This window comes from Leuresthes tenuis, unplaced genomic scaffold (genome assembly GCF_036924035.1).
Source record: "Leuresthes tenuis unplaced genomic scaffold, fLeuTen1.0.hap1 SCAF_8, whole genome shotgun sequence".
In the NCBI taxonomy this organism is placed as follows: Eukaryota; Metazoa; Chordata; class Actinopteri; order Atheriniformes; family Atherinopsidae; genus Leuresthes; species Leuresthes tenuis.
The window spans coordinates 16,084,735-16,112,670 of record NW_027325362.1 but is presented as its reverse complement, the minus strand read 5'-3'; the positions used below and the strand labels follow the sequence as shown (position 1 = coordinate 16,112,670).

Below are 27,936 nucleotides of genomic sequence, written 5' to 3'. Positions count from 1 at the left end.
AGTAAACTCTCGCATCAAGTGAATGCGCACGTGCTGTGGAAAAAAAAAGGCTGAAGTCACAACTCATTTCTTCATATACTGCCGGGTAGACGCAACCACACTGGTTCATCCCTTGAGTTTGGTGCCTTCTTATGCATGAAGGCTTTCTAGGTCAGCGTTCAGAGAACAAGCAAACACCACCAGCACTCCTCTGAAAATAGTTCTTCAGAGAGCCTGAAGAACTATTAAAGACCTCTTTAAAAGATTAGAAGAACAACCTGGCTTCTTGGAAGCAAAATATAAATAAATTAGGGATGGTTCATGACTTCTGCAAAGTAATGTATGTTGATTCTCTTGAAATGCAGCTTACTGTAAAAAAAAAAAACTGATAATATGTACTTTCTGATATTAGCTCCACTTGAACTGTCTTCATTTTGTTTGCTGTAAACAATCAGAAATAATGAAACAAGGCAACTGCCAGTTATAACTGTGCATTTCTACACTGCAGTATTGCCACTTTCTCATACAATGTCCATCAAAATAATGTTAATTTCTTAGTGAATTTGGTGGGTTTTTTTCTCATAATCAGTGGATACGTTACAGTCGTGTCTGAAACATTGTGAACCCTATTAGAATCCTCTATATTTCCAAGATTCCAAATATTTACAAGTCCTAAAGCTACATAAGGTTGTTCTTGGTAATTAATTTAAAAAATATTAAAAATTGACATGTCTGTGGGTTGCAAAGATGAGTGAGTATTTGCTTTTTTTTTTTTTTTAAATGTGTGACTTCAGTATGCGAACATAACGCTGTTCAATGTTTCCAACCACTGTCAGATCGGTCCTTAACATCAGCTTGGAGGAATTTCAGCCCATTTCTTTGTGTGGAACAGCTTCACCTGTGGAATGTTTGTGGATTTCCTCACAGGAATTTCTCACTATAGGTGCTTCGACAGCAAGTGCTCTGATAATAAGTCCCAACTACCCCTTTACTTTCTGCAACTCAGGAACTGATAAATAAATCTATTTAGACTTACACAAAGTTTATAGACACAAATAAAAAAAAAAACAGCCTCCATTTCAGCTGATGAAAACACATCCAACCTAGATATCCTTTAAAATTTTACAGTGGGACTCTTCCAGGTCAAAGGTCAGCACCAGCTCCACCCAGCAGTACTGAGACACTCTGGTAGACAATCAGCTCATGTTATCACCATCTCTCCAAGGTTGGTACGGCTTATCAGGGAATTAGCAAGTGATAAAATGGCCACTGTCAGGTGACCAGATTTGATAATAGATCAAGAAGTAAAGCTCTTTGTGGTCCTACACAACACATAAAGCCACACCTCAACAAGGAACTACTTACTACTTCTCCTACCTGCCACAGATGGTGCAGGAAGCTGGAGGATTTTTTTCTTTTTTTTTTTCTTTTGAGTCCTTTAATGCCTTTGAAGAATTTTTTTTAAGCACATCCAAAAGACAGAAACAGACAAAGGATCTCCAAGCAGCGCCTGACAGCAGACGCCTTTGTTTATAAAAGACATCGCCATCGGAGTTCATTAGATGAAACAATTTGCTGGCATGCTTTCAGTGTTTGCCTTGAACAAACAACTTCAGCTAAAAGTACCGCTGATGAGTCACAGAAACCATTTGCTCTGGGAAACTTAACCTCATCGCAATACAGGTTTTAGTTCAACAAAGCACCACATAAGCTCAGAGAAATGTCATCACAAATTCCCATAAAAACAGTGGCATTTACGGGGATTATCTGAAATGTTATGTCCTGTAAAGTGTTTAGTAAGAAAGATTAACAGGAAAACGAACATCCTCCAGAGGGAGCCACATCCCATCAAATGACCCACTGATTGACCTTGTTCTGTTGAAACAGGCTGAGAGACAAAACATGAAACAAAGTGAAATTGCTGACTTCACTGTTCGTTTAATAGTGATGAGAACTAACAGAAAAAACATGGCAATTGCCTTAATGTCAATACATTTAGACAAACAGAGACTAATAGAGAACATAGGCCTAATGCTGTCCAAAGTTAATGAATAATTAGGTACGTATTTTGCATGTGGACACACTGTGAATTGCAACATCAAATAGTGTTTATCTGCGTCCCAGCTGTTTCTTAAATGCCTTTAAAGACTTTGCCATCATTGGGGCAACTCCTGTGAGAAGAAGAGAAAGTGTTAAGGCGTCTGGATTACTGCACCAGAGTCATTTCAGTTTCAGTTTGTGATTGTTCAAGCTGTAACAACTGACTAAATATCTGAGCAGACCAGTTTTGGGAAAGCAAAAAAAAAAATCATGTAAAAACATGGCCACCACTCAGCTCACTTGTTTTTTTGCGAGGGTCTTGCGCGCTGCTACCCCCAGAACTGACACTGCTGGACCTGCTGGGCTCGTTAAAACTGGACCTCGACTGGTTGTCCTGAGGCTTGATACTGGAAACAGGCAAAATGATCAACATCGCATTTGATCAACAGCATTCTTAGAAATATGCGCACGCAGTTCAATGACAAAATGAGCGTTGGAGTGAAGCAGCTGTTCTAAAAGTTGACAACAAAAGAAGCCCCGTGTGTTCCGTAACCAGAACCAAACCAGTTTATCCAGCACATTGCTCAGATTCCGGCGTTTGTCTGAGCCAACCCAAAAAGCATTTTACCCACCAGTATCACATGAGTGTCTGAGAGGTTATGACACTGCTGAGCTGCAGTTGAGTGATCGCTGTGTAGCTAAATAGTTATGTGGAAGAACCAGGTGCTCGTGTTTTGTCAAAGATTAAAAAAAAAAAATAAATGCACCTCATTGCCCCAGACTGGCTCATATTATCGTCTTTATGGCTATTAAGGAATTCAACAGAGATAAAACAGACACATAATGAACGAGATTGAATAAACTGATTTTGGGATTACTCTGTATTTAGGAGACTGACACCCACCTGCACTTGAGCTGATGAGGCTGGTGAACAGCAGTTCCATGAATTTCCTGCTGAATTCGCACATCTCTCGGTGGCTTGGCAACAGTGTGAATAAATGCCATCTTCACCTGCCGTCCTAGGAAAAAAAAAAAAAAAAAAAAAGAGAGAAGAAAAAAAATCTCCAGCATGCAGAACAACGCAGAGGCTACGCAACATGAGTTTTAAACATACAGGTCCTCTGAAAAATAAAATTGTTTTACTCTGACTTTCACTTTAATCGGATTTATAATCATTTGTGATCCCCGAGAAAAATGTTTTGTGGTTTACTCATTGGGCTTATTTCAATCTGTGGAGCAGTTGGTTGGTTTTTTTCTGTTTGCACAATGTGGGCTATATCCCGGTTCTGTTTTCATGCATCCTCACAGCTACTGATATAATTTAAATAAAGACTTTCCAACTGGGGCACATGTATACTTATTGATCTTCTTTCATTAGAGCTTCATTTTTAACAGATAAATGTCTGAAAAAGGGAAAAGCCCACACATCTTTATTGCTTTCAGCTTTTGAGTCTGAAGTTTACTTTCCAGAATAATTCGCTGGATCTGTGGATATCTCTTGTGAATGTGAAAGTGGAATCAATCCAGCATATTTCTAACAACTCAAACTGTTCTTTCACGGTTTGTTTTTCCTGCAGAGCACCCACCTTTTGGTTTCTTAGACTGTGCTGAGACAATAGTTTTTGTGAGTCTTTTGAGTTTCTTTTCTCTCTCCTCAGACAGCCTGATATACATCTCTTTCCATGACTCATATTCCTGAAGTTTGAAGTCTTTGAAATCCCTCTGGCAGTGTTTTCCCCACAAGTGGTCGGTCTCTCCGATGTAAATCTGTGGAAAAAATTGTACACTCAAAATCCTTCAAACATCAACAAAAAACAGTCCTCATCCAATGTCTACAAAGTTTAAGAAAGCTTACCCTTTGGCACATTTCAGATTGCCTGTCACCCAATCAGTAGCGACTGCAAGTAAACCTGCTAATTAACAGCCAGCTCTTCCAAATATGATACATTCCAGCACGTAAAGCGGGGCTATGGGGTCAGGTTGTTCAGATAAGTAATCCAAGAGAATGAATGTGGCATCATTTTTTTTTGTAAGCCAGAAGAGATGGTACAAGAATGTAAGAAAAAGCTGCACCTCCTGAATTTGTATATTTCATGCCACAAGACACAAATAGTATGGAGTCGATACAATCAGCCAGCTATACTGATAAGATGGCCACATGCAGGCGGTAAAAAATGCAGGCACAACAATCGTGTGCAGAGGAAACTTGTAAAACAACTTTTGGCTGAAATACAACCACACGATGATGCGATGTATTCCTTGGAGACAATAAATAAAATGGACTGATTTATCCATAGAATATTATTTAGCATTATCTTTTGGCCAATATACCGTTCCAGCTTCCAACTTAAGAATTTTTTCTTACTTTTCCTTATTTTGTCTTGTGTTTTTGGACAATTTCTCAGACACAGGAAATTGTGTTTGGGACACTTCTGACATCACCAGCGGCAAAAGTACTTATCGAAATTGCAGTTACTCCCTTGGAGCTGTACTTAAAGCTTCATAACAATAGTTTTAACTCTGCTAGCAAGCAAATAGTTGCTAGCGAGCAGCTAATTGCTGCATGAAGATACAGCTGTGTGATTACATTCTACAGTCTACGCAGCTGTCCTCCCTTTGCATGTGCCTTGTGTTTCCTTTTCATGAGCTTTGATTTGAAAGCCAGGATGTTTGTGCATGCAAGACACTGTCAGAGAGAACAAAGCTCCAAAGTATAAACCACATTCATCTAACAAGACTCCAACAGAGAGACGGATAAGATCTCAGTCCAAACTGGTCTGTTTTATCCGAGCTAGTGAGATCCATGAGCTGGCTCCATATCAGGTATTACTTGCAGCTTTGGCAATATTTGTTTTGGTCCAAGTTACTGTTGCTCAAGTGCAACACCCAGTGGTTTAGGCTGTACATTATCCCTTTAAGAGGCTGAAAATTAGCATTACTGGGTATGTGATGATGTAATGCCATCTACAGAGGCAGTGAAGCAAAGGTTGGTTTGCAGGTTTTCTTACTGGTCTTTTAAAGTTTGTAATTTATTGGAAAAAGATTTTTTTTCATTTTTGTTGACTCATCCCACACTTGCTCCCACAGATGCTTTGTTACGAGAGGAACATCTGTCAGTGGCAGGGCATTAAGCTGATTATAGACCCACCCAGGGCTGAGATTGAACAATACTAGAAGAGCATTTGGGAGAAAGACATCACATAACACACCAACGCTCCATGTCAACTGGATCTAAGAGCTGACCACAGCAATCTCCCAAGACAAAAAACGGTAATCATCACAACGACGTGACAGGGAGAAAAATTAAGCTGTGGACTGCACTAGATCCTGATATGGTCCACACCTACTGAATAAACAAGCTTTCACTCTACTCCATGAATGTCTAGCAGCAAAAATTAAGCATTAGTTTATGGATGGGGCCCACTTAGAAAGGCATGTCCTGAACGGTCAGCTGAATGGGAAGAATAAAGTCCAAATCATTGATAAATGTCCTGCCAGTTATCAGAAAACCCACAACCAGGCCAAAGGAGGAAACTGAAGACAAGACAAAAAAAAAAACACCTTTTAAAAACACCTCACAATACATGGCGGGTTTCACCTCCACCACCCAGAGATCATATATTGAGTGAAAGGAAACATAAAAGATCGAGGAATACATCAGGAAGATGTGCTGTAGGGATGAACTGCTCGGTGAGTGCATCAGGTAGCAGAAACCCAGTGAAGGAAAAGAAGGAACCGTGATAGAAGGATAAGCTTCTGTATGTACCACCAACAGATTGAAGTGGCCAGAAGCCGGTCTGAAAGACAGTACAGGGGCACTAATCATGACATTAATTTCTTATTTAATGCATTAGACCCGACAGGAAAAGACAGGTGATGCAGAGACCGGGGTGGGGGGGTGGGGGACAGCTGCACAATTCTCAAATTTTAAATGCGCATCCTTCACCAAGTGCCTGCGATTTTCAAAACATATCCAGGACAGTTAGAAAAATGTGAGCTCATCCCCCAGAGAAGCAGGTGAGAACTGACGAGACGGGTGCACCCAATGAAGAAGCCACAAAGTGTGCGTCTGCACAGAGTTTCTTAAAATGTCAAATTCTTACTGGGTTGCATTCCTCGATGTGCAGCAGCTGCTCGGGCGTGCACCTCTCCAGCACTGGCTCAAGAAGCTCAAACGGTACGCCACCAGTTTCATAAAGCACTGAGAAGAGATCCCTACAGCTAAATTTAAAATCCAACAGACCAGCAGATCACAGAGCCTTGCAAAATGTACCACAGCACCTTACTCACAGTTAATATTGTTCTGGAGTGTGCGAACACACTGTTGATGTAAGCTCATCATACTTGGTAGGAAAAGGGTTTTAGCGCCAGAGTACACTTGCATTTTCTTGTTCAATCTCTGACCGGTGAAGACTGCAGACTCCTCAGAGACGTCACAGATATCAGGCTCCTTCTCAACTTCAAAAGCAAAGAAAATGATTAGGTGAGCAAAGCAACTTCAGAGAATAGAGATGTAGTTGTTGACATACCTTTTCTTTCAAAGTAGTAATCAAGACATGATGGCTTTTCCAATTCAGGCAGAGCAGCAGGCAAAGGAACATCCATCAGGTGCATTAAAGAGTCCTGGAGCTTTTGCAAGTATAGGAATTACTGACAAACAATAAGAAATCACGACTTGGTCTCTAAAAGTGTAGCTTTAACGATCACTGTCAAGTATACCTGCTCTGGAGAGGCAGCAGGTGACGTCCCAGGTTTCACGGACGCATCCTTTTTCGATTGTTCTTTCGCTGCGGTCTTGATTTTTTTGGTGGGTTTCTTCGCTCCAGTTTGCTCTTTTCTCTTCGAACCATTCAAGTCATAGTTCAAGTAAGATTCAAAAGACATGGAAGGCTCATCCTGGCCCCGGTTACTCGCCACGTCTTTGGGCTTTGTTTTGGCCTTTTTGTGTTTGGAATGTTTCTTATTTTCAGAGTCCGGCTTGTATTTTTCAGCGTCGCATTCCTCATCTTTTTTTTTCCTTTTTCTGTTTTGGGCATCCAAGCTCCCCGGCATTCCTGAAGATCGGTCATCTTTGGTCGCCTTTAAGCTTTTTGAGGGTTTGTTTCTGGAAGAAAAAGACTGTTCTTCTTCCACTGATGATTCCTTTGATGGCTTTGATTTTGTGTTTGACTCTCTTTCTGACTCAAGTCTTCCCCTCTCAGAGGCACCTTTCAACTTCTCTTTGGAGTTGGATCCTGATTTTTGATGAATGCCGTCAAAGTCTTTGTTTCCAAACAATGCATCGCTGTTCGTCTTCTTCTTGGATACAACAGAGTTGTCCGTTTTGCCCTGGATTTTAGACTTGTTTGTCAAAATGTTCTTCTCTAAGATTTGATGGTTTTGTTGTTGACTTTTGTCATATTTCTTAATCTCTTCAATTTTTCTTTTCTGCCCTTCGCAGACCACTTTCTGTAAATCAGCTTTCTTACCCTGTGCTGTTGGGGGGGCATCATCAGAAAAGTCTTGATACTTGCTATGAGAAGTTAAGCAGTTATTGTTTAAATCCAAGCTTTCATCAACTGAACAGCTTTGGTCCTCTTGTCCATCTTTAACAACAGCACCCTCCAACAAAAGTCTTCCTTCTCCATAGCTGCTTCAAGCAACGATTTTGAGAGAAAGATGTTAAATTGAGACATTTAAACACTAAATTTAGCTGAATTTGTTGTTTTTACACGTATACACACACTTCACCTTGTGGATTCCTTTGGGACCAGTTTTTTCCAACCTTTGACAAGCGATTTGGCGAGTTCTCCAGCCTTTTTGTTTCTTCGCAAGGAGTTAACCGTTTTGCCAATTCCAGTTTCCTAATGTATAATTAAGACTCTAGTTAGTGCATTCAGGAAAAGGAGCACAGAGCAACTATACTTACACAAAATGGACTTTTTGCAATACAGAGACTCACAGAAAGAATGTCTAAGGTGATATCCAGACCCTTCAGTTTCTGCAAGATTTTGAGAACCTGCAAAGATGAGACACATTAATACAGCTGATAATCATACTGAGCCTTTTTTTTTTCCTTTCTTTTTTTTTGGAGTTACTGACTTCCATTAAAACAATCTGTCGATGTTCTTAATTGTGATTTTTTTTTTCTATAAATCTTTGGGACAGAAACCAACAGAAATGTGAGCTACATTAGACAACACTTGACACACCAAATATGGTAGTCCTGGTTTTGGATCACCACAGTTGCTGATTATACATTTAGAGCAGAAGCTATGTATGGGATCCTCACACACCCACAGGCGCTGCTCCTTTTACTGTGAACTATAAATGGGAAATTCTGCTGCAGGCTGCTGTGCTGAATAGAATTAGTCTTTACATCTGAAAGCAGGGTTTGGTATTAATAAATCTAATTTAGAAATAGATTCAGATTTATAATGACTAATAATTATGCACATAGCAACATGCAAACTGAGCTACAGTTGCCTGCAGAGCGCCCCCACCTTCACCCATGATGGACAACAGCCATAAATTGAGCAACTGGGGTGGGGGGGCTTGCCAACTATAGAAGCAGAACGCCTCCCATTTAAAACTGCCTGAACAGCTCTCACTCGGCCGCAGCTCACGTATAAATGAAGATATAGTCTGCAGAGCGAGTGCATTTGCAGCCATCAGATTTTGGGACAGATGGGTCAGTTTAGCTTTATGGCGTCAGATGTGACAACAGGTGGTTTGGGGTTCAAGGCATTTTAGTATGACGAGACCAAGCCAAGAATAAAAGACTTCTCACTTCACGTAAAACAAGACAGACTGGAGATACTGCAAAGACTTGAACAAAAACTTCGACCGTATCTACCGTAGCAGGCTCTGCTGCGTCTGACAGCTGAAGTTTGAACCGCATGATTTTCTTCACCACATCAGAGCTGCTGGCCATCACGGTGATTCACGTGCAAACCGCCTGCTCACACCGGGCAGCGCGCGCCCGCTGATGGCACTATTATAATGGGCGGGACCGATGACAGAGACTATATGATGGTGTGTGCCACAAAAAATGACAAACCCCACATATACTGTAAAACGTGGATATAAAATATTAAAATATTGGGTGACAAAGGTAGCCCCCATCTTTTGTTGCCTAAATAAGTTCTTTGAAAGGACATAAAAGGTCGTTTTTATTTATTTATTTTTATTTTTAATCCATCCATCCATTATGTATACCTGCTCAATCCAACTCAGGGTCGTGAGGCGCTGGAGAGTACCCCTGTTGGCATTGGGCAAGAGATGGGGTACACCCTTCAAATCAAAATCAAAAACCAGATGTGCTGATTCAAAAATATTTCTGCGTGGCAATGGATATTTGAGGGAGTCATGTGTGCAGGCCCAAGGACTTGGAGTCAGGGGCCCTCATCTCAGATTGAAGTGGTGGTAAACATTTATTGATGCTAAGTCAGTCAAACAACCACAAATAGACACATAACCAAGCTCAAAAGTTCTCAGAACAAATCAAAGAGTTTCAGAAGTGTTACAAAGCAAGGCCGCCAACAGCAAAGAGAGTCAGGAAGAGCAGAAATAGAAGCAAATCCATTCAACAGAGTTGTAAAGAGACAAAGTGACTGGAAGGAGATGCATATTGACAGAAGCAATGGGAAAAAAGATGAAAAATAAATTCAAAATGAACAAAAAGATAGCAAAAGGAAATAAAATGGACACAAATCCAGAGCAGAAAAATAATAATAACAACAGAAAAGAGACCAGCTCTGTTTGCTGTGACTTTGTATCTCAGTATGGCTCTTTTCCTGAACAGATGGAGTGCACATTGCCCCATAGTGTTACTATGGATGGCATTTTCATTGTATTATAATGAAATATATTATATGTTATCCAAAAAGAATATTGTGCTGGTAATAAAATTACACCTAAGTCTTAAGCTTATATGCTTCAGTACAGGAGAAGTTTATTCATCTTCCTAATTAGCAACTTGACCAAAATGCATCCCACTTGTTAATCTGCCATGCCTGTGTGTGTGTTGGTTGTCAGGTACGGGAGCGATGATGTGTTTCCATTAGCCTCAGGCCCGATCATCTCTCACATAAACATTGCCACACACAGTCTATTACTCTAGAGTAAGGCCTGGAGAAAAAAAACAGCTACAACAAGATACTATATACATATATACAGAGGTTTATTTAAAAAACAGAAATGGTGTGTGATGGTATAATACACATACTGCATTGCCAGGATATTATAGAACTGAAATATGATGGATAGGTGAACAGAAAAAAAAAAACATTACAAGAGTGACATTATGGATGAAAAGGAATCAACACAGTAAATAATGACATCTGATAACCAGTTGAGCATAAGTGACTCATAATAACTCTGGTTACACATAGCTGACTGCTGTGTGAATGAGCAAAAAATAAGCTGCACCCATGTAGTGGGAATAATATAAGGCCAAACTAATTTGATAACTTTCTATTGTGAAAGCGAGCAGAGTCCCCTGAAGTATTATGTCAAATAATTGATTGGAGACTATTGTGGGACATTGCGTGTTTGGGGAGGGGGGGTCTGCTCCCTGCTTGCTGCCGCATGCATTGCCCAACACTTGATTGGCACTTACTCCTGTAGAGGAGGAGTTAACTGCATGTCTCCTTCTGCTGGGGTGACGGCTGGTCTCTCTCTCCTGCTCCAGTAACTGGAGGCGCAAGTTCCTTCTTCACCAGCCTCAACTTCATTTCTAAGGTAAGTGGTGCTTTTGAGCTGTGCTTCTGATTGATTGTCAGTTTACCCATGAAACTACAGCGTGGGTCAGTTAATGGGTCTGCTTTCCGAACAGAAAATGTGATGTTTCCCACTTTCACTGGCTTCATAGCTAAATATATTGTATAAAGCTGTTGCTATGCTGAGCTATTATATATAACTATGAAAACAGTGAGCATCAAGTCTGCTGAGCTTATGGTTGATTTGATAAGGGATATTTTGTTTGTGTAGGTTTAGTTTTAAAAATTTTATAAACCCTTTTATCTTGAACATGTTTTCTGACTTCTGGCTTGTTTAAAAAAACACAAATTAATTAAAGAAATTGCACAAAAGCATTTTTGAATTTGAACTCAAACAGTCAGGGGGACATGAGGCCTGCTGCTCATGTCTCAAAGTCTATAAAAGGAACGTCATGGGAGAGCTGTCCAGTGTTGCTATTCCTGGACATGCTGCTGATAAATAGTGACAGATGCAAAGAGGGGCATGTAGATGCACTCACACACTTCAGCATCACCTGGCTGTGCATGTTTTCGAAGCCTTCAATGACCGTTTGCTGCACTTCACACTGTGATTTATCTGGCTGACGAGTGTGATATATCTTTGATTTCTATGTTAATCAAGCTGTATTGAACTTTTCTGACGTACTCTAACATGCATATATATGTATAATTTCAGAAGGTCTGGGCTGTGTCCCACTGCTACAGCCATGGCACCCAAAAAGAACAAAGCGACCAAAAAGAATAAAGGGGACATAAATGATATAATGGTGGAGAGCAGCCCCCTAAACAAGATTAACGGGTTAAACACTCTCATAGAAGGAGGAAACGGCTTCAGCTGCATCTCAACTGAAGTCACTGATTCTGTGTACGCTCCGAACCTTCTGGAGGGTTTAAGCACTATGAGACAGGAAAGTTTCCTGTGTGATCTAACAGTCTCCACCAATTCAAAGTCATTTGATGTCCATAAGGTTGTCATGGCCTCCTGCAGTGAGTACATTAGAAACATCTTGAAGAAGGACTCAACCCTCCAGAAGATTGACCTGAATGACCTCTCGCCAGTCGGCCTGGCCACTGCTATCACGTATGCCTACTCAGGAAAGCTCACCCTGTCACTCTACAGCATCGGGAGCACTATTGCTGCCGCCATGTTGCTGCAAATCAACACCTTAGTGAAGATGTGCAGTGATTTCCTAATGCAGGAGCTCAGCGTGGAGAACTGCATGTACGTAGCCAATATTGCTGAGGCCTACGACCTTAAGGAAACCAAGGAAGCAGCTCAGAAGTTCATGAGGGAGAACTTCATCGAGTTTTCTGAGATGGAGCAGTTCCTGAAGCTCACCTATGAGCAGATCAGTGAATTCCTCTCAGATGATTCCTTGCAGCTCCCCTCAGAGATCACAGCCTTCCAGATCGCCATGAAGTGGCTGGACTTTGACGAGAAGAGGTTGAAGTATGCGGCAGATCTCCTGACTCACATCCGCTTCGGAACTATCTCTGCCCAGGACCTGGTGAATCATGTCCAGAGTGTGCCTAGAATGATGCAAGACTCTGAGTGCCACCGTCTCCTTGTCGATGCCATGAATTACCATCTGCTACCATATCAACAGAACATCCTACAGTCACGCAGAACAAAGGTTCGGGGTGGCCTCAAGGTGATTCTCACAGTTGGTGGACGTCCTGCCTTGACGGAGAAATCTCTCAGCAAAGATGTTCTCTACAGAGATACAGATAACGTGTGGAATAAGTTGACAGAAATGCCAGCAAAGAGCTTTAATCAGTGTGTGGCAGTCCTGGATGGCTTCCTGTATGTGGCAGGTGGAGAGGACCAGAATGATGCGAGGAACCAGGCGAAACATGCTGTTAGCAACTTCTGCAGGTACCTGCTAATTCATTTAAATCCAGCATCTGTCGTAGGGGCTCGTGTAGGACTAGAAAATAACCAAATGTCCTTCTCATGCTCTGCAGGTATGACCCCCGCTTCAACGCTTGGATTCACTTGAACAACATGATCCAAAGGCGCACCCACTTCAGCCTTAACATTTTCAATGGCCTTTTGTTTGCCATTGGAGGGCGAAATGCTGACGGTGTTCAAGACTCCATGGAGTGCTACGTGCCCTCCTCCAACCAGTGGCAGATGAAAGCTCCCATGGAGGTGCCCCGCTGTTGCCATGGCAGCTCTGTTATTGATGGCAAGATTCTCGTAACAGGAGGTTATATCAATAACGCCTACTCCAGGGCAGTGTGCTCTTATGACCCGTCTACTGACACCTGGCAGGATAAGACCAGTCTGAGCACGCCTCGAGGCTGGCACTGTGCTGCCACCATTGGAGACCGGGCCTATGTCATTGGTGGCAGCCAGCTTGGAGGGCGAGGGGAGAGGGTAGACGTCCTGGTTGTAGAATCTTATAACCCTCACAACGGGCAGTGGAGCTACTGTGCGCCTCTTCACACAGGCGTGAGCACAGCTGGTATTTCCACTTTGAACAACAAGATCTATCTCCTTGGGGGCTGGAACGAAGGCGAGAAGAAATACAAGAAATGCATTCAGGTTTACAACCCTGACCTCAATGAATGGACTGAGGACGATGAGCTGCCAGAAGCTACAGTTGGCATTTCATGCTGCGTCGTCACCATACCCACACGGAAAACAAGAGAGTCCAGAGCCAGTTCTGCTTCATCCGCACCAGTCAGTATATGAGACGATACCAGTAATGTAATTTACTTGTCTTTAGGTCTCCAGTTGTCTGTTGCGTAATCTTCTACAAAATGTACACCAGCTTTTTTTGTGAATGAAAAATGAATTAACACCATGTAAGATTGCAAAATGAGGTACATTTTCTTGTTAGAGGTAACTTGAAACCAAGGAGAATTGAGAAGCTGTGAAACATATTTTGAACAAATATGACTGATCGATAAGTGCATGTGGCATCATGAATGCTAGATGATGATGTTAATAAAAGAGGCAAACAAACAGTGGCAAATAACAAATATAATCATGGTTAGACAAATTTCTTTCTGGGGCCAATTCAGCTGGATTATTTGCAGTAGCCTTTCTGCGATAGCAAATACAATGTTGTTTGAAACTGAAATAAAATGATCAATCTAAAAAAAAAAAAATTAAACATCTGCAAAATGAAACGAAGTTCTGAACTTTTTAACAGTCATGCGTGAGGTGACTTTGGCTACTGTGACTACTGTGAATACTTGAACAGAATAAGAGGCTGGAGTTGGAGGAGATGTTGCTGGCACCTACCAGGAGTGGGAGCCTGTGAGGAGTGGTTCCACACACCACACAGTAGGACTGCAGTTTGTCTGCATGCCTACCATGTGCAACATTCATTGGTCTTGTGTCGTATGTTGTGGGACAGCTGTAAAAACTCTCAGTATGATTCAAAACACAGTTTGCTGGGGAAATGAGTAGAGGACAAGGGTTGGGTGGGTTTAGACGTGACAAAAATTAACAATTTTGTAAAGAAAAAAAAAATAGGAAAACGACACAGGACTGACATTCGGAGCCTGAGCTTTTTACCGGAGGCCATGGATTCCATGACTGCTCGTGTCTTTCCATTTTTATGTTTGTTTTTAAATTAAAAATATGAGGTGTAAGCTACTCCGAGCTCTGTCATTCATTCGTCTCAACGCACAGTTTATCTTTCAAGACGGTTCATTTTGGTGACAGAGGTTTTAGAAAAGCTGAGGGTTCGGTGTGTGCCACTGTAGAAGAAAAGGGAATTTTGAGAGAAATGTATTGAAAAATTTCATGAAACACTCTCGCTCAAGTCAGCCCCGGGTCACCATCTCACATTTTATCATCCCCCACAAGAAAGGCAGATTTGTAGGAAAGACAAATCCCCTTTATTAAAAGGGAAAGTCATTTTATCAAATAGTTTCACTTTGGAATAGGGGTTATGTATAGGGGTTATAAGGAAATTGTCACCAATGCTTTTTTTGCTGTTTTTCCCTTCAGATTTGTTACTTTCGAAAGTCTGTTAAAAAAAAAAAGTGAGCTTTACATGCCTGTCTCTCCCACATTAAACTACTTTAAACTTATTCCTAAAAAGTTTGTTATTAAGTATAAGAGCAAACATCACTTGGGTTTACTTTTTGAGCAGTGTGTGCCTTACAAAAGCTAGGACAAAAATCAGGCTTTATTTGACAGTTTTACTGATAAAATGCAACAGTCCAAGCAGAAAGCTGACCCACCCTCTGTAGAAGTTAAATGATGTTTTCATGGCTCTTATATTTGAGATTATTTGAGAACTGGCTAGGCTTTCATCTAAAAAAAAGTTTAAGAAAAGAAAAGGAAAAACTTCACATTCATTACTTTACATTCTTACTTGTAATCTGGATTTTCTTGTGACAAATTGTTAGATAATAGATATCACCTTGAAACATCTCTGCCAGATTACATGCTGTACATTTTTTATTTGAACAGGTATGATTTAATGAGAAGCGCACAGAATTAGTGGGGGGTAGTGAAAGGTTCTGGGTCCAGAACAGCAACCCGGGGGTTTACTTTAAGCAGGTTTGCACAGTGAGTACTGCAGTGTTTGTAGACCGACTGGCAAAAAACAGAGAGGCCGCTTGAAGGTCTACATTTGTGTCCTCCATTTGGATCACAAGGTGTGTACTAAAAGTATGCTGTAATTCCTGCCTTTAATCCTACATCAGATGTGCCAAAGGGCGAAAATGCTTTTCGCATTGTTTTACGCATGATTAAGCACTTAGAGATAGCAGGTTTTTGTTCAACACGACAATCTGAAGCTCGCTTTTACTGAGTAGTCTCTAATTCGTTGCCAAAGATGATATCTGAGGATTTTAGCCCAGCGAAATGAGCTACAGCCCAACTCGCTCACACTGGAGGGCATAAAAACAGGGACTGTGGCATGGAATAGGAGGCAAATGAATGCACAAAAGGATCGCAGTGAACACAACACTGTAACATTTCTTTGATCATTAGTTATCTTATATGTGCAAGTCCATTAGTTCCAAAGAATGACCACTGGTTTCATTAGGTGACACTCACCACTCCATTTTATATGACTCCTTTTTATCCCAATACCAGAGAAACCAAAGTTGTTTGTCATTACAAATGTATTTACAGGGAACCTGTCTACATGGCAAGGCTTTTTGTACACAAGGTCTTGAACGAGCCACAAAATACCATTACCTCAGAAACACTCCTTTCTTTGAATACCTTTGACAGTCTTTTACAAACTGCCCTGACAGACACAGGGTGCTTTCACATAATCTTTGATTCGAGGTGGAATGAGATATGGAAAACACTGGTGTGGCCTTGTTGCCTCACTTCTTTAATTATCTGCCTTGTGTTGCTTAAACATAGTGCGCTCTAACATGTAAAACTGCTTGTGCCGAAGTCTTGACCAGGGTCCCATGGGAGAGGCTACGTTGGAACTCAATATATCCTGGATAATTGAAGGATAGTACAAAAGAAAACAACCAATATATTAAAACAACTGGGCAGGACTCCCCTTGGATATACTATTATACTATGTTCATATACATGTATGTTTTGACAAGTCATTAGGCTCAAGTTACAGAGACAAAAGAGGTATTTCTTATAAGAATATTGGATCTATTGAAATAGTGAAGGACCGTTCACTATTTATATGTAACATCTAAAAAGGTAAAAGAGAGACTAAATGTTTGTGCTTCATATTCTTCTTCATCACAAACAAGCAGATAATCAGCAAATGTGATACTAAATTAGACTGTGACATCAAACCTGCGCATCTGACAAGTGTCACGGGAAAACCAGAGGCCTGCTCTGCACACATTTTCATTCATATTAATTTGCTAATTCTGAGTTTTGACAAATGAATCTACATGAATCTTAAAAGTTTTGTGTTTAGTTAAGTATTTATATAAATTGTGCAGCTTTAAGCTGTTGCATTTAATATCAATAACATCTGAGGGTCAAACATTGTGGACTCCATGCTTAATTTCCTTTTGGGGACAATCAAGTATGTATTTCAGTCTATATGTTGAGTTTTCAGGGTCTTTACTATGACCTGTTCTCTCTGTGCAGTCCATCAGCTCTTAGCTACAATGACTAATGAATTCACACAACAGCAATCTCCTGATTGATTTACTTTATGAACTGAGTGCTCACTTGGGCTATATTATTTAAGTGCCTTGAGATGACAATTGTTGTAATTTGGCGCTATATAAATTAAACTGAATTGAATTGAATAGACGATCTACCTGTAACTACCAAAGATCAGCTCTGATGAGATGCTTCTGCTCTGATCACCTCAAATGCATTATTTCTTGCAAATACATTTGGAGTGGCAAGTCTGTGAGATTTATTTCAGTGACAATGACTCTGGAGGTGACTGTGCTTTTATAGAAATGGAGGATGGTGACTTTTACTAGTCACAATGTTGTGAGGTAAGTATCATTATTTGGAGGCAGGTCTGAGTGAAGTCCAATGACTTCTTCCCCGATTTCATTGATCCACCCATGTACAACAAATCACACCCTGTGCTGTGTCATGATTACAATAGCACTTTTCCTCAGAATGATGATGCGTTCAGGTGATAAGCTGATATTTATTGCAGTTCAGTCATGACTTGTTCATTTCAAGGCTGTGGAAATTATGTGAAAAGGCATCCTGTATGTCAGTAACTTTGTTGGGCTAACAATTTAGTCAAGAAATTTTGCAAAGGAAGGACAAACCAGTAACTAGTAATTGACCTGAAACACAAAAGAAAAAGACATTTCTAGGAATCATATTAGTTGATTTAAACATTCAGAACCTCATTCATAGTCTGTCCTAAATTGATCATCTTTAACCTGCAAATTGGCAGCGTTTCTTTTTTCGCTCTTCCGGTGCTCTTGAACGTCGCACTGCGGCCTCCTCAGATTGACAGCTCAATGGGAGGAGCCGAGCAGCAAATATCGCTGAGTCATAGTGACGTCACTCCGCTCCGCCTGGAGGCGTCACATGTGTGAAACCAGGAGGGCGTTCATAGGTACAACACAGCACAACTCTGGAAACCAGCGGTCTGCCTCGACAAGAACGACTTGCACCGGTTCACCTCGCTGTCATTCCATCTCGGAGCTGCACACCAAAGTGGCCCAGTGCGTTGTTGTTTACTGAGCCGAGGGTTCAATAAACTCATCTGGTTTGTTATCGACTCACGCCCGAGCTTTACCGCTAACAAGACATTAGCAAGTGATGAACAGGGGCCTGTCTCTTCTGGATGCCCAGCTAAGGTTACAGACCGGGCACGCCGCTTAAACTGCACGAACAAACTCTGCGTTCTGCCTGTGACCTCTCCTATTGCGCCCTAAGGACCCAGACTCTTGACACTTGTTTGGGGCGAGACTTCATGCTAGCTCCCCACGAGTTGGACAGACTAGCTAGGCAGCTAACGCTCGGGGTGCAGTTTGCGGGTTAGAAGCAGCCACCAGCCGCCAGTTGACGCTTCCATCCTGTCAGCGAGATGGGTTTACTGTCACAAGGGTCTCCGCTGAACTGGGAAGAAACCAGGAAGTATGCTGACCACATCCGAAAGCACGGCATCATTCAGTTCGTCAACATCTACAACAAGGTCAAGGAGCGCCAGAAAGATGTGTTGAAATGGGGCGACGAGGTGAGAAAGTTTCTTTTTGTGTTGAAACTGAGTTAGCATGTGGACATTGCTGTCACAGACTGTGATGATTGTTGTGGATGATGCAATAAGGCTTTTTTTTTTACTGACGCTGCAGCTTAGTTAATAATTATGCTCCCATTTAAATGGGCCTAAATGAACCTGGAACCTTCAGTATATGTGTACAGAAACAGTATTAAAGGTGCAGTGTTTGTCATCTTTCCTTCACATTAAATTCACATTCCTTCTCATTTGTTGTTACATGTTGCAGAGGCAGCCATGCCTTTTAAAATGAGACCAGCTTAGCCTCTTGAATAAGGCTGCATTACAGGAGGTCTTAACGTCTTTCCCAGAAAAAATCCAAATATTTGTCATTTTGACATTTGTTCAATTGATATTGTTGCTATAACCACAAAGCGAAAATTGTTGGTTGTCTCACAACATAGCACTGGTTCCTAGTAACAAATAATGGCTCACACACAGTGCTGACAATCCTACAGTGGAAACCTGTTTGTTGAGTGAAGAGCAACACAAACAGCAAAGCCCGTGGAGCTTATTATGCTTATTATGCTGTGCAGCATAATAAGCTCCACGGGCTTTGCTGTTTTATTCAGAACTGGTCCTCAAAACCTCAACACACTACAGCTTAAGCAGAAAGTTTTGATTTCAAACGATGCGGAATGCTGTTGTCGCAGATTAATCCCCCTTTCAGACAGGGGATTTGCAGGGCAGCAGAGTCGGAGTCAAGGAAACATAGCCGATGAGTTGGAACTGATGTGGCGGTGTACCAGTCTGATTCTTTTCTCTTTTTTTTTTTTTAAACTCTCGACTCGTCGTTTGCACGCGGACTCATGTTTTCCTTTCTTTTCTTCTTTCTCAACCTTCCAGGTTGAGTACATGTTGGTGGAACTGGACGACAAGGACGAGAAGGTTCGGCTCGTGCTGAACGGTGGAGAGGTTTTGGAGACTCTTCAAGAACAAGGGGAAAACATCAACCCCAAGTAGGTTGTCACCGCCAAGCACATAAGATGCTCTTCTCGATACGTCTGAAAGTCGTATATATGTGCGCCAACACGTTATTGGGCATTTTAATCTCAGGGGCTTTTAAGGGAGCGCATGATGCCGTTAAAGACACCGTTTTTTAGGCTCTTTTCGTATACGGAACGCTTGGGTCGGCTGAGGTGGGAAGTTTTTAAAGGGTCAAAGTTCAGGTTGCCACAACAACATCAATGGTTGTATAAAGTATGTCAATAAGATCAGTTGACAATCGTCCTTTTCTGCAGTCTGAAGCTTGTTGATCAATCGGCGCGACTGTCATTGTTATTTATCTCGCAGTGATGAGCACAGTTGTTGTTATCTTTGGACAGAGCTCTGCGGATCTGCCCCATTCAGTAATGGACTTTCAGTGCATATGTTATGTTTCACTACGCTCTGTGAGGGGAAACCAGGGATTTGCATACTTCAGACAACGCTGCTATTTATTCGTTAAAATAAAGATGTCATTTGTTGGATACGATGTGGACCGTTTACCACTTTAAAACTGGGTAGATCGAAAGGGACTAAGCTTTAAAAAACAGAGAAACTAAGAACAAGCTTCATTTCCTCAACAAAGATGCTGCCAATTACTTTACAAAGTCATGCAATTAGCACAATTAAATGCGCCTTTTGTGCAAAGTTTGCCATGATCTCAGAGGCTTCCCTCCGACGACGTCACGGAGAAGAGCTCTGTGGAAGCACAGGTTACGGCTGGGTTTTGGGGAAAAAAAACAACTTGAAAATCTATTTTTAAAAACGGAATACCTGACTTCATTTTCAAAGTATTTGTTTTTGTTTTAATGCATATTTAAGAGATTTTAAAACTAAACAAGCCGGTAAAAGAAGTGAATTGATTTGTTCTTTTTTTGGCAAAGGAGAGCTCTAAAAAGTAAAGGTTCTGCAGATTTAACTAGCCTGAAGTGCTGCTTGCTGGCCCAAACTGCTGTGACACAACTTTAACGAAAGGAAATGCGCTGCAGGGGCTGTAAATGTGTTTGTTCAGGCTCTGTTATGCTTGCCCACTGCCATTGACGTCGATCTAAATCCGTGTGGCCAACCTCACCCGGGGGAAAGGCCAGTGACAATGGTAGAGCCCATGCATTCCTCATTACTGCCCCTCTGTCGCACACACCAAAGAGCACGCTCCGAAGCACAAATACGTCTCGTTCGTTCGCCCTCCCGGGATTACGGCTGTCATATCAGAACCCGGGAGCAGTCGTTTATTTAATCCGAGAGTTCGTCGTGATACTGAGACCGGGGGGGGGGGGGGGGGGTGTTCTTCCTGGTTCAAATATCAAATGAAATGAAACGCTTTCACAGCATGCTTTGTATTTCTGCAGCCACCCAACGCTTTGGAGGCCAGAGTACGGCAGCTACATGATCGAGGGGACTCCAGGGCAGCCGTACGGCGGGACCATGTCGGAGTTTAACACCGTGGAGGGCAACATGGGGAAGAGACGCCGAGAGGCGTCGGCGGTCCTCAGCCACAACGAAACCCTCTGCACCATCACCTCGTTTCCAAGGTGCTTTGGTTCACGCCGATCAAATGTTTCAGCCCTCGTGGGTTGTAGCTGTGGGCGGTTAAATACTCTGAAACTGCGACTTATTGTGTTTACAGTTTGTTTTTTGGAGCTTTTGATTAGTCGTTGTGCGTGAGATTAAGGGGGCAGCAGAGTTGATACTTTCAGATTCCTTCACTTCACTAATTTTCTGTCTGCCTCAAATTTGGAATATTTCTTCCTGCTCTTACAGAACAATAGATTGTGTAACTGTGGAAATGATTGGCCAATTGGTTCAGCTCTTAGTTGAAGTCCAGTAAGAGTTTTTTTGTTGTTTTTTTTTTTTTTATATCTTGAATCCTTGTTTAGGTTAGGTTGTCCAGGTTTCACCCAACCGGAATACCGACCGACTCCCGTTGAAAAGGGAGTGTCAAAATCCCTCTTCTTTCCAGATGAAGCCATTAACAGGCACCCAAGATTCAGGTAGGCTTCATGAATTTGCTTGTTTTTGAGTTTGTTTTATCTATATTTAATGCTTTTTTTTTGGTTGTTTGTTCGTTTTAGACGCCCTGAAATGTGTTATTACTGATATCCGAGTCCTTTCATTTGCTTTTCAGCACGCTTACCAGGAACATACGTCACAGAAGAGGAGAGAAAGTTGCAATAAACGTGCCCAGTAAGTTTGATAATTGAACAACAAAATCTGTTTTATGTTTATGCATTGAGCAGACGCTTTAATGCAAAGCGACTTACACTGGTAGGCAGTTAGGGTAAGGGGGTCGTGCCTAAGGACCCCTACTGGAGGAAGTACCTTTCATGCAGGGGATTTGAACCCTGGTCTCCCACATAAAAGGGGGCAATCGTACCACTACACTATCCAGTAAGGTTTCATTTGCCTCTCAGATAGGATGTATGAAATTATGACCGCATCGCTCTTCCCGTTTCAGTCTTCAAAGACAAGCGCACTCCATCTCCCTTCGTGGAGGAGTTTCCCGAGGATGACGGGGAAGCAGCGAGGGCAGCTCTGCCTGACCATATCTACATGGACGCCATGGGCTTTGGCATGGGCAACTGCTGCCTGCAGGTAGAGCGTGGCCTGGCCTGAGCTGTGTGTTTTTCTTTGTTGTAAATGAGAAACGTGCAACCTGAGGGGGGATCTTTGTTTGACTGTGGATCTCCAAATCCTAATGAGTGATTTATAAATGTACTTCAGCCTCATTTACGCTGTTTTGCAGGTGACATTCCAGGCTTGTAGCATCGATGAGGCCAGATATCTTTACGACCAACTAGCGACATTCTGCCCCATCGTGGTGAGTGGATGGATGAAGCGCATGTTTCCTACTTTATTCAACTAACTTCCCTCTCAAAGTGGCTGTTGTGATGACGCTGTAGAAATCTGCAGCAAAAAGAGATTTTTCTCTTCTTCTTTTGCTTTTTTTTTTTTAAAAAGCAGAACCACAAAACAAAAACAGCCTCATTGCTCTACAGATTATACGTATATATAAAATGAAATGAATAAAGCTGTCCGTGCTCGGTATCAGCCAACATATGCAGTTTTTAACCAAGACGGCTGTGTTTTCATTTATCAAGAGTCGATACAGCTGTAATATGAAAAGGAAGGTTGCTCCCAGTTCAGCAGCGCTGATAGAAAAACCAAACACTAAGTACTCTGACTCTAAGCCAACCTTCTCAATCACTCAGCCCTTTTGGACCAAAGTGGCCTTACTGCTGGGTCAGATCCAGAGCCAAAGTTAGAACCTGTTCTTTCTGTTTCAACAACTCTGCTTCCGTCGCGGTGTGGGGCCGCGGTTACGGAGCCCCATCTATCCCACTTAAATGTTGTGATCGGGGGGGGACAGCCAGTGTATCATTCAGTCCGCTTAATTCAAGAGAGAACAAGCATGAGTGTTTTTTTTCTTATACGACCAGCTGGCATTTAAAGGTCCTGCTTGAAACAGTCTGTATGGGGGAAAAAGGGAAAAATCAGGGGAAAAAGGTGCCGGCGCGTTATGACAGTATTTCTGTTGATACTTTGCACTGTTCTCTGTCGTGTTTTTCCTAAAATTGGCTTTCGCTGAGTCCAGTTTCTCCCCCCCGTGCAGATGGCGTTGAGCGCCGCCTCGCCTTTCTACAGAGGCTTCGTGTCGGATAACGATTGCCGCTGGGGAGTCATTTCGGCGTCGGTGGACGACAGAACACAGGAGGAACGCGGGCTGAAGGTGAGCAGGAGGAGCTAAGAGCACCACGGCACAAGAAGAGGAGGAGGACGGATGGATGAAACTTTGATTCAAAGCCATTTTTGTCATTAAAAAGAAATTCAAGTCCATTTAAAAAGAGGATAAGGATGTCTTAGTGGGCTCGTAGTGGTTTTAGAATGGTTTAATGCTACGCTGTGTGTCTACTCTGAGACTGTCACGGTCAGTATGTCGTCTCTGCAGAACAGCTGCAGGGCCGTCATCACATCCTCACACATTCCTGAGGGTGACCCACGTTTTAGAAGTCCTTCTCATGCTCGTCTGCTCTTGTTGAAAACTGCGAATAAAATGTGACTGCTGTGAGGACTTGTTGGAGTTTTTGTCAACTTGTGACTTTTATAGATGTCCAAATAAGAATCTTTCCCATTGACTCCCTTTTTTTTTTTTTTTTAAAGTAAAATACATTTAAAATACTAAATTAACATCACTGTTCTGTCCTCTATAGGCGAGCGGTTGTTTACATGTGTTGAATCATTGGTATAGATGTCAGTGTTTCTTCTACAAAGCCCATAACCTGGTTTTTCTCAGGTTAAAAACGCCCCCTGGTTGACATTCACTGTAGAAATAAATGTGCTCTTGTGTATTTGACGTTTGTCTTGCAGCCGCTGAACAACAACAAGTACAGGATCTTCAAGTCGAGGTATGACTCGATCGACAGCTACCTGTCCAGCTGCGGTGAGAAGTACAACGACATCGATTTGACGATAGACGAGGAAATCTACAAGCAGCTGCTCGATGCAGGTACCAGTGTGTTGGACCGTCTCAAAATCCACACCTCGGTGCTCGGGAGCGGTGGCCGGAAATGAAACGATGAATCCCTTTGTGTTAACAGGGATCGACAAGCTTCTGGCTCAGCACATTGCTCACCTCTTTATTCGAGACCCGCTCTCAGTCTTCGAGGAGAAAATCCACTTGGATGATGAAAACGAGTCGGATCACTTTGAGGTGAGGACCGCTGTGCTCCGTGTACAGTTTCCTATGAGAACGGTTTGTACAAAGACAGAAAACACGGGCAGCTTCAGTAGATGTGAGTTTTCATTCGAACTGCCTGCAGAACCTCCAGTCGACCAACTGGCAGACGATGCGGTTTAAACCTCCACCTCCCAACTCGGATATCGGCTGGAGAGTTGAGTTCCGGCCCATGGAGGTACCTGACACCTATGAAAGATTTTCTATGCTCTATCATTTCGTATTGAGGTATATTTTGTTGGGTTTTTTTTGCTTCTCAGGTGCAGCTGACTGACTTTGAAAACGCTGCGTACGTGGTCTTTGTGGTCCTGCTCACCAGAGTCATCCTGTCCTACAAACTGGACTTCTTAATTCCGTTGTCAAAAGTAAATACAGCCACACGGTTTTCCAAAAAAAAGAAAAAAGTGACATTTCCTCACTGATTTCTGACATTTTCGATCCAGCGACCTTCACCGTTTCTGTGCATTAATGCAGAGTAAAACGTGTTCTTTGTTAGGTCGATGAAAATATGAAGGTGGCGCAGAAGAGAAACGCTGTCCAGGAGGGAATGTTTTACTTCAGGAAGGACATCTTCAAAGGTCGGTGAAACGGGAAGTGAAACCGATAAGCCTGTGTGCCTTTGGTGAGAGTGGAGTGACTGATCCGTTTGCACTGTCCACCAACAGGCTGCAACCCAGTGTTTGATGGCACAGCTTCGGCTCAGAACGGCTTGGAGACTGATGGCGGTAATGAAGATTACGCTCTGATGAGCATTGACACCATCATCAACGGAAAGGTGATTTATTTTCTTTTGTCTTTCCAACCATAGTCAGGTTTTTATTGCTGTTTCCGCCAATGAGCAAAAAAGTTTGTGCGCTCGATTCAGTAAAAACAAGACTGATCGCCGTCTTCTTGGGTATAATATGATGTTCCAGACATCGGCACAGTTGGAAGTAGGAGCTCTCCTCCCTCCCTCTTGTCCTGCAGATGTCATTTCCTCCTCCGGGTTTGCTCCCAGTGGGGCATACTGCCATCTTCTGGCGCCATCCTAATCTACACAGCTTAGTTTATTGGCTTCAAAGCAGTCTGTGAAAACATGTCTGATTCGCATCTCTTTTTTGTGGTGCTTTTCAAAGTTGCTTTGCTATCGGGTTGACTTGTCTCGTTTGTTTGGTGGTTTATTATCGAGAGTAACGGTATCGAATCAAAGATTGTGCTGTGTGCTCCCTTATTAGATTCTGTGTGGTGCAGGAAGAGGACCTGCAGCATCTCTGGATGGAAATATGTCAAGAGCAATTCTTGTTTTTGAGATTTGAAGCTAATGAAAATGAGTTTGAATGGTAATATAGCGTTTCCCGCCAGTTAATTACTTTCTGTGTCTACCAAGCCACGCTGCAACTAATCTAATTTTCAAAATTATCATTTATCTGGTATAGACAAAACGTGCAATTTGCTTTGTTTAAATGACGTGGCTACGTGTGATTCCCTTTAAGAATATTCTGCTTTTAGGAAAGCATCGCAGAGATGGCGACACCCATCTTTTAGACTTTAATCTATGCTTGTTTAATCGATGCCGCTGTTTTCTCCTTTTCTCTCCTAAAAAAATCAGGAGGGAGTATTTCAAGGCCTCATCCCGATCCTTAACTGCTATCTGGAAAACATGGAAGTTGATGTGGACACCAGATGCACCATTTTGAATTACCTCAAGCTCATCAAGAAGCGTGCCTCAGGTAAAATAACTTAAAAAAAGAAGAAAAAACCTTGTCTGAAGCCAAGTTTCCCTGCATGCAGCTTAATCTCTGACTCCTTCTCTTGCCAATCTGAAATAGGCGAGCTTATGACCATGGCCAAGTGGATGAGGGACTTTGTCGCAAAGCACCCGCAGTACAAGCAAGACAGCATCATAACCGACAAGATCAACTATGACCTGTTCAGAAAGTGCGACAGGATCGCAAAAGGCGAAGAGCAGTGCCCCGAGCTCATTGGAAACCCGGTCAACAAGTTCAAATAGGAAAACGGCAGCATCATCATACAAACGTGCATGTAAAGAAAGACCAAATGAAAGAGGTCCAGTTGTAAGAAAATGCAACAGCATGTGTGTGTGTGTGTGTGTGTGTGTGTTTCAAATGAAACGCACCTGCATCAGAATATATGTATATACACTGTATGAGATTTTTTTGATTACAAAATTATTTTAATAGGATTAAGACATACAAAGGGTTGTGTAATAGTTGATCAGATGTGTATTTATTTTTGTCGGGAAATTAAGCATATCTGTGTGAGACTGTAAATGTAGAGAGGAGTTGTACAGTAGTCTGCTTTCGATCTTGTGTTCTGTAAATACCGCACCGCTCTTTAAGCCATTAACACTATTTGTTGCTTTGCTAATAACAGCTTTCTTAACATTTGCGTGAGTGTGCGTTTTCTTCTTTTTTTTTCTTTTTTTTTTTTGCTTTTAAGAGAAACGTTTGCTTTGCTCGACTGACTTATGTAGTGGGACCTTCAAAAAGTGGTGTTGCATTCAGGTGGAAATGGTGAAACCATTGTTTGCGATGTGATGCTGTTTTCAAAATAAATCTATAACATCCACAAGTCATTTTTGCAACTAAGCCTGGTTTTGAGAGACGGAGGCGTGATCTAATTTCGTCGAACGCGTTTGAGTGGCCACCGACCCGAGAATGATTGAAGTAGTGGTTGTCGTCGGACAAGGTAAGGTTTTGACGTTTTGATGCTCCAAAAGTAAGGAGATCAAGGTGGTGAATCATAATCTGGGACTGAAAATGTTGGAAGAAAATTAATTGCATCAGTGCATTTCATTAAGCTCCATATCTGCCCACAAGATGGCAGTATTTCACCACAGTTCCATGCAAGTCTGAGCTGCAGTAACAGATCAAGCGTAACCTCTGTTTGACCTCTTAGATAAGGATAATCATTATAGCTGCCACAGGCCTACCTACTCTGCACAAAGCCCTAGTACTAACTTGACCTTTTAGATCAAACAAGCATCTTCAGTTTTAATAAACTAATCGTAATGTTCAAATGTGCACAACTTGCATTCGGTTTTTCAAAGAGAACAATAATGCATTTTTGTGAACTAATGCACTGTAAATTTGATTAGTTTCAACAGAGCAGATATAGAATGGTGGGCAGTGCCTGATCAGGCCACCGAAGCTGACCAATCAGAGCACATGACTGTGCTTTCCAGGAAAAGGGGCCCCCTCTAACCTCTCTCTTTACAGGACATTTGTGTATATATATATATATATATATATATATATGCTGTGACTGTGGCAAATTGATTGCACTGTGCTAGCATAAAGACTAATTTCAACAAGTTTATCATTATAGCTGTAAACAAAGACTTGGCCCATACATAGTTTCAGCCATCCAATTAAATGTTTTATATTAGTAGCACATCTCATTAGTGTTCTCATGCAAATGCCTTTGCCATCTTTGTGTTGTTTAGCCCATCGTTTCGGCTGAGTTCATCATTGCTCTGATCATCCGTTTCTATCAGTATGATGTACCTGTATATCAAACATGAGGTTTTGTGCAACCTGCTCAAAGTTAAAGAGAACTTGGTGAACGTGTTGTAGCATTTGAGCTGCTGAAGAGCCAGAGGTTTTCTTCTCGACTCTTTGCAGGTCAAAAGCAAAGTCAAAACTCTTACAGCCAGTCCTACAGTGGTCAGAAACACAACTCTCAGTGAATGCTAATGATGCTGCTTGTTCACATGTCATGACTCACATGACTCAGATGGGCAGGAACAGTCTGAGCAGGGAGAACTGTAGCCACCACAGCAGTTGAGGTGTGATGCATCAATCCT

The 27,936-nt window shown here is 42.0% G+C and overlaps 3 protein-coding genes across 3 annotated transcripts; 2 read left to right on the top strand and 1 right to left on the bottom strand.

The window, feature by feature from the left end:
* Positions 1–1,922: 1,922 nt before the first annotated feature.
* On the bottom strand, positions 1,923–8,932 carry eloal (elongin A, like). The gene is made up of 11 exons (XM_072390387.1): positions 8,855–8,932; positions 7,961–8,017; positions 7,750–7,862; positions 6,739–7,648; positions 6,549–6,648; positions 6,310–6,477; positions 6,123–6,220; positions 3,606–3,786; positions 2,924–3,038; positions 2,320–2,426; positions 1,923–2,150 (listed from the first exon to the last, which is right to left on the bottom strand). The coding sequence occupies exons 1-11, from the start codon at positions 8,930–8,932 to the stop codon at positions 2,089–2,091; spliced, it is 1,989 nt and encodes a 662-aa protein (XP_072246488.1). The 3' UTR covers positions 1,923–2,088.
* A 1,722-nt stretch (positions 8,933–10,654) lies between these two features.
* klhl31 (kelch-like family member 31) lies at positions 10,655–14,367 on the top strand. The gene is made up of 3 exons (XM_072391100.1): positions 10,655–10,740; positions 11,434–12,633; positions 12,723–14,367. Exons 2-3 carry the CDS (start codon positions 11,465–11,467, stop codon positions 13,453–13,455), a joined length of 1,902 nt encoding a protein of 633 aa, XP_072247201.1. The 5' UTR covers positions 10,655–10,740; positions 11,434–11,464; the 3' UTR covers positions 13,456–14,367.
* A 3,371-nt stretch (positions 14,368–17,738) lies between these two features.
* On the top strand, positions 17,739–26,706 carry gclc (glutamate-cysteine ligase, catalytic subunit). Its single transcript, XM_072391099.1, has 16 exons — positions 17,739–18,376; positions 19,262–19,374; positions 20,749–20,931; positions 21,277–21,390; positions 21,525–21,583; positions 21,855–21,991; positions 22,143–22,217; positions 23,010–23,126; positions 23,765–23,903; positions 23,995–24,107; positions 24,217–24,309; positions 24,392–24,496; positions 24,628–24,709; positions 24,797–24,906; positions 25,720–25,840; positions 25,940–26,706. The coding sequence occupies exons 1-16, from the start codon at positions 18,227–18,229 to the stop codon at positions 26,119–26,121; spliced, it is 1,893 nt and encodes a 630-aa protein (XP_072247200.1). The 5' UTR covers positions 17,739–18,226; the 3' UTR covers positions 26,122–26,706.
* The last annotated feature ends 1,230 nt before the right edge of the window (positions 26,707–27,936 follow it).

What these genes read in the sequence shown, in the direction of transcription:
- klhl31 (XM_072391100.1), top strand. Translation starts at nt 11,465, where the DNA reads ATGGCACCCAAAAAGAACAAAGCGACCAAAAAGAATAAAGGGGACATA. An exon ending in GCTGTTAGCAACTTCTGCAG is followed by an intron (nt 12,634 to 12,722) that starts GTACCTGCTAAT and finishes CATGCTCTGCAG; the next exon opens with GTATGACCCCCGCTTCAACG.
- gclc (XM_072391099.1), top strand. Translation starts at nt 18,227, where the DNA reads ATGGGTTTACTGTCACAAGGGTCTCCGCTGAACTGGGAAGAAACCAGG. An exon ending in TGTTGAAATGGGGCGACGAG is followed by an intron (nt 18,377 to 19,261) that starts GTGAGAAAGTTT and finishes TCAACCTTCCAG; the next exon opens with GTTGAGTACATGTTGGTGGA. An exon ending in CATCAAGAAGCGTGCCTCAG is followed by an intron (nt 25,841 to 25,939) that starts GTAAAATAACTT and finishes AATCTGAAATAG; the next exon opens with GCGAGCTTATGACCATGGCC.
- eloal (XM_072390387.1), bottom strand. Translation starts at nt 8,932, where the DNA reads ATGGCCAGCAGCTCTGATGTGGTGAAGAAAATCATGCGGTTCAAACTT. An exon ending in ACGCAGCAGAGCCTGCTACG is followed by an intron (nt 8,018 to 8,854) that starts GTAGATACGGTC and finishes TCATCTTTGCAG; the next exon opens with GTTCTCAAAATCTTGCAGAA. An exon ending in CTGCTGCCTCTCCAGAGCAG is followed by an intron (nt 6,649 to 6,738) that starts GTATACTTGACA and finishes TACTTGCAAAAG; the next exon opens with CTCCAGGACTCTTTAATGCA.